Source organism: Arachis stenosperma, chromosome 1, assembly GCF_014773155.1.
Source record: "Arachis stenosperma cultivar V10309 chromosome 1, arast.V10309.gnm1.PFL2, whole genome shotgun sequence".
Taxonomy (NCBI): domain Eukaryota; kingdom Viridiplantae; phylum Streptophyta; class Magnoliopsida; order Fabales; family Fabaceae; genus Arachis; species Arachis stenosperma.
Window position 1 is genome coordinate 97,936,323 of NC_080377.1, and position 4,437 is coordinate 97,940,759.

General features: G+C 38.9%; 1 protein-coding gene across 1 annotated transcript; it reads right to left on the reverse strand.

Annotated features, from left to right (window-relative positions):
- Positions 1 to 230: 230 nt before the first annotated feature.
- LOC130984119 (40S ribosomal protein S10-1-like) lies at positions 231 to 2,442 on the reverse strand. The gene is made up of 5 exons (XM_057907577.1): positions 1,979 to 2,442; positions 1,834 to 1,882; positions 1,486 to 1,765; positions 1,274 to 1,406; positions 231 to 491 (listed from the first exon to the last, which is right to left on the reverse strand). Exons 1-5 carry the CDS (start codon positions 1,979 to 1,981, stop codon positions 411 to 413), a joined length of 546 nt encoding a protein of 181 aa, XP_057763560.1. The 5' UTR covers positions 1,982 to 2,442; the 3' UTR covers positions 231 to 410.
- Positions 2,443 to 4,437: the final 1,995 nt, after the last annotated feature.

Sequence of the window (4,437 nt, forward strand, 5' to 3'; positions counted from 1 at the left end):
CTCGTTTAATATTTCACTCATAGATCTGCTCTTTCCATAGAAAATTGTTTGGGTTATAAAATTAAAACACGTACTATATGTTAACTTCCCCCAACTCTTGCCTTTCTCAAAAATTCCACTAATCCACCAAATAATATTTCCAATCACTTTTAGTTCCCTTCTTAATTCTTCTCACCATGCCATTGCATCTGTAAATTCAATTATAGTATCCAAAGAATAGTCCGATAATGGGGCATGAAATTAAGTTGATCATTCTAATTATCAAAAAGAATCATTTTCAAAATCTTAAGTGCATAAATAACGAAATGTATGTAAAATAACAGATCAAGCATCTGATTTCTGGGTAGAAAACTACTATTGACTCAACAGACAGCCATCTACTAGCAAAAACGGGCAACTATCGAAAGCATTTAAGAAGCATTTGAGCTTGTTGGAGCACCACCTCCAAAACCACCAGCACCACGACCAAAGCCAGGCCTTCCACCAGCACCCTAAATGATGGAGAAAGCAGACGAACTTATTCAGCAAAACACTCAAAAATATAAAAGACAAATTTCCACAAGCATAAAATCTAAGAAATACTACTACACCCAAGAGGCGGCATAAACCATGATTGTTGCGGATACCAAACAATAATGCTTTAAACTAAATGGTACTAGCATATTATGACAACATTCAAATTGTATCAGATCATTCCATAAAATTGCCAATTAAAAGGATAACAAATATTGACTGGAAGAATGTTACAAGGAAGTGAAAATTTCCATGGCTTGAATTACAGAGAAGTGGGGGTCTGTAAAATTTTTAGCAACTTAGACCAACATATGATGGACTTAGCAGATGCTGTACAACAATGCTCTCCACAAGTAAATAGCATTCAATAGAATAGACAAAATATATAATCATCAACCATCAAAACACCTAAAAGGATATAGACATGGTGCACATTCACCTCAGTTATATGAACAAATGAATACTGTGCAACAGTTGAAACTTTAAGTAAGCACGGAAGTATAAATAATTTGCTCGTCACACACAAAACATCTTAGACTAACAAGAACACAGTAACAGAAACAAACTAAAAAGAAGCAGTTTGAGTAATGGCAATTCCGCAATCAAAAACAGATCATACATAGAAACACCGCTGCTAAAGTCAGATAGTATTGGTAACTAAATACACAAAAAGATTAAAAGTTGACATTGCAAAATCCAAAAAGGTAATAAAGAAAAACAATGCCGATTTGAAAAGAAACAAGGATGCAATGTGAAATACCCCAAAAGAAGGTCTGTAGTCAGCAGGAGCACCACCCTTGTCTCCTCCAAAATCACCACCAGGTCCACGGGGACCTCCACGGTATCCATCACGATCACCAAATCTGCGTTCTCCCTCAAAGCGAGGTGGACCCCTGTTCAATTGACCGAAACCCATGTTGGCATTGAAACAAGATGGAAAACAGGAGCAAGCAAGCAAGAATGATGAATTACCTGGGGCGGTCACCCGGTGGGCCGCCAAAAGGCCTGCCAGATGGCTTGGCCTGCTTCTTGAGAGTGGCGGGGACGATCTCAGAAGGAAGGTTGAGGTAAGTCCTGAGATGCTCGATGCCGTCGTTGGTGAGGAACCAATAATAGTGCATCCAGGCGAACGTCTCCCTAACGTACTCCTTCGACTTGAAGCTCTGCATCAGCTTAATCACCTGCAGATTCGGCACATCGATCTCAGGGTGTTTCGCAAGATTGAAGTCCTTCTTCGCGTAGCATACTCCCTCTGCAAATGCATTCATGCATTCAGAACACAACAGACTAGAATTAATATATCAAACAAGATGACCGAACCTTGGAATAGGTACTTGCAGATCTCCTTGCGGTTCTTCTCCGGAATGATCTGAAGAATTCAAAAACAACACAATAATTTAATCAATAATGCAAAAGGAATATGGATCGGTGGAAATAGAAGAAGGAAGATGTTGAGGTAGCATACCATGGTTGCAGTGTAGAAGCGGCAACGAGTTACACGGGTTATTTATCACTTTGCTCCTTCCCGCAGTTGTAACCCTAAACCCTAATGCCACTCTCGGGTGAGTTTTTATAAAAAAGAGAAAAAAAAACTTCTCAGGTCGAGGGGGCGCGAGATGGAGGCCAAGCAGGGTAGCAGAATGGCGCCAACGAGAATGGAGACAAGCCGATGATGATCTGGGGCGACAAGGCTTCTGGTGCGGTGACAATGCGGCGACAGGGGAACTCGAAGTGGCGAAACGCTGAAGGCCGAAGGAATGGAAAACAGGAGGAAGAGAAGCCCTGAGCACGCCGGCGAGTCTGGGAAAGTGACTGACGGAGGTGGCGGCAGTGAGGCGGCTGCTGGAGAAGGTGAGGCAGACTGGCAGAGTGTGTGAGACAGGAGGTGAGGTGGAGGCCGTCTGAGGTTTGAGCAATTGCAGATTTAGGGTTTGTCAAATATATAACTGTATTTAATTTTGAAGCACTTGCATTATATAACATTTGAAATGAATTAATCTTTATCTTTATCTTTGAAAAAGATTTTTTTTAATTATATTTTGAATTCGAAAGATGTTAAAAAAAAATAAAAGTAATTTTATGTTTGGATATTTTAAATAAAAAAAATTTTTATTTATTAATTATATTTAAATATAATTATATAAAAGTACTTTTTATTTATTTATTATGTAAAAAATATTTTGAATTTGTTTGGAAAAAGATCTTTTTTGAGTTATCTTATTTTAAAAGATTTTATGGAAAAGTAAAAGTAATTTTATGTGTTTGTTTGTGGCCATTATTTTTATAAAAAAAAAATCTTTTTTCAATAAAAAAGATTTTTTTTATTTTTTAGCGTGTCTGGTAAATTTCTAATAGTAAAAGTAAAAATACTAGAAAAATAAAAAAAAATATCTTTTTTGAAAAGCTAAAATTTACATCTTTTTTTAAAAGATCTTTTTTCTTAAAAAAATGTTTTTGATATAATAAATAAACAAAAAAGTACTTTTATATTGTTATACTCAAACCAATGTTCTGAAAACCGGTTCGAACCGGCCGGTCGAACCGTGAACCGGACACTAAAGCGGTTCGGTCAACAAAGGAAACCGCAGAATTTGATAACCGGCATTGAACCGACGAACCGACCGGTTACCGGTCGGTCGAACCGAACCGGGACCCGACCGGTTTTTTAACCTGACAACAAAATGCCGTCGTTTTGCAATGTGGGAAGCCCTAATTCCCTTTTCTCCTTCGTCTTCGTGCTTCACTAATCACTCTTCGTCTTTCTCCTTCGCCCTAATTCCAGCCTCAGCGTCCCACACCCACATTCCCACTCCCACAGAACAACACTGACGAGGCCACCAGGCCACGACCCACCGGCCACCACTGTGAGAGACAGAACGCCTGAAGCCCTCAACGCACTCACCTTCGTCGCGCCTTCAGCAGCGTCGCGCCTTCAGCAGCGTCGCGACCTCAGCAGCTTCGCGGCCTCAGCAGCGTCGCGCCCTCAGCCTCCGTCGCGCCCTCAGCAGCGTCGCGCCCTCAGCCTCCGTCAGCACGGTCAGCGCCCTCAGCCACTTCGCCGTCAGCGTCTGCCTCTGAGAGAAAGCAATAGAGAAGCGTCAGCAGCGTTGAAGAACTGAAGTCCTCATTTCCAGGTAATTTTTATTTTTTAATTTAGTTATGATTTATGAACATGATTTTGTGATGAATTCTACTCTGTGAACTCTGTGAACAAAGAATTTTGATGAAATTCTGAGTCTCTGCAACTGATATAGTGATATCAACTCTGTGAACTGACTGAACTCTGATGAAGTCATGAAACTGTGATGAAATATGATTATGAACTGATTCTGTGATGAAATATGAATTGATTTTGTGAATTGATTTTGTGAATTCTGATTTTGTGAAATCTGATTGTGTGAACTCTGATTTTGTGACATGATTTTGTCATTGTGAACTCTGGTTTTGACGTTTTGTATACTCTGATTTTGAGAGATGATTTTGAGAATTGAATTCTGACTTTTTTGAACCTGAGATGTTGTTTGTATACTCTGATTTTGGAATTTGGATGTTGTTTGTTCAATGTTCATTTGTTGTGAACTTGAGAGTTGAGATTATTGGGTTGGATTGCTGGTAATATTTAGGTATGGAAGAAAGTATCAACCAAGACCTACCTAGGAATAATAATGCTGAAAATAATTTAGATTCAGTTGAGGCAATGAAAGAAATACACTTATATAGAGATCGAAAGGAAAGCTTTGATAGGCCTGAAGCTGTTCCAGCTGCAAAAAAACTTCAACCTGGTAATAATATCTGTTTGATAATAAGCTTTACTTATTTACTTATTTTATGTTTTGATTTCCTTAATTTGATAACTAATACTTGAGATATGGGATTGTAATTTATAGATGAATGGTGGAGGTTATTTGGTAGTTCTGCTCCATG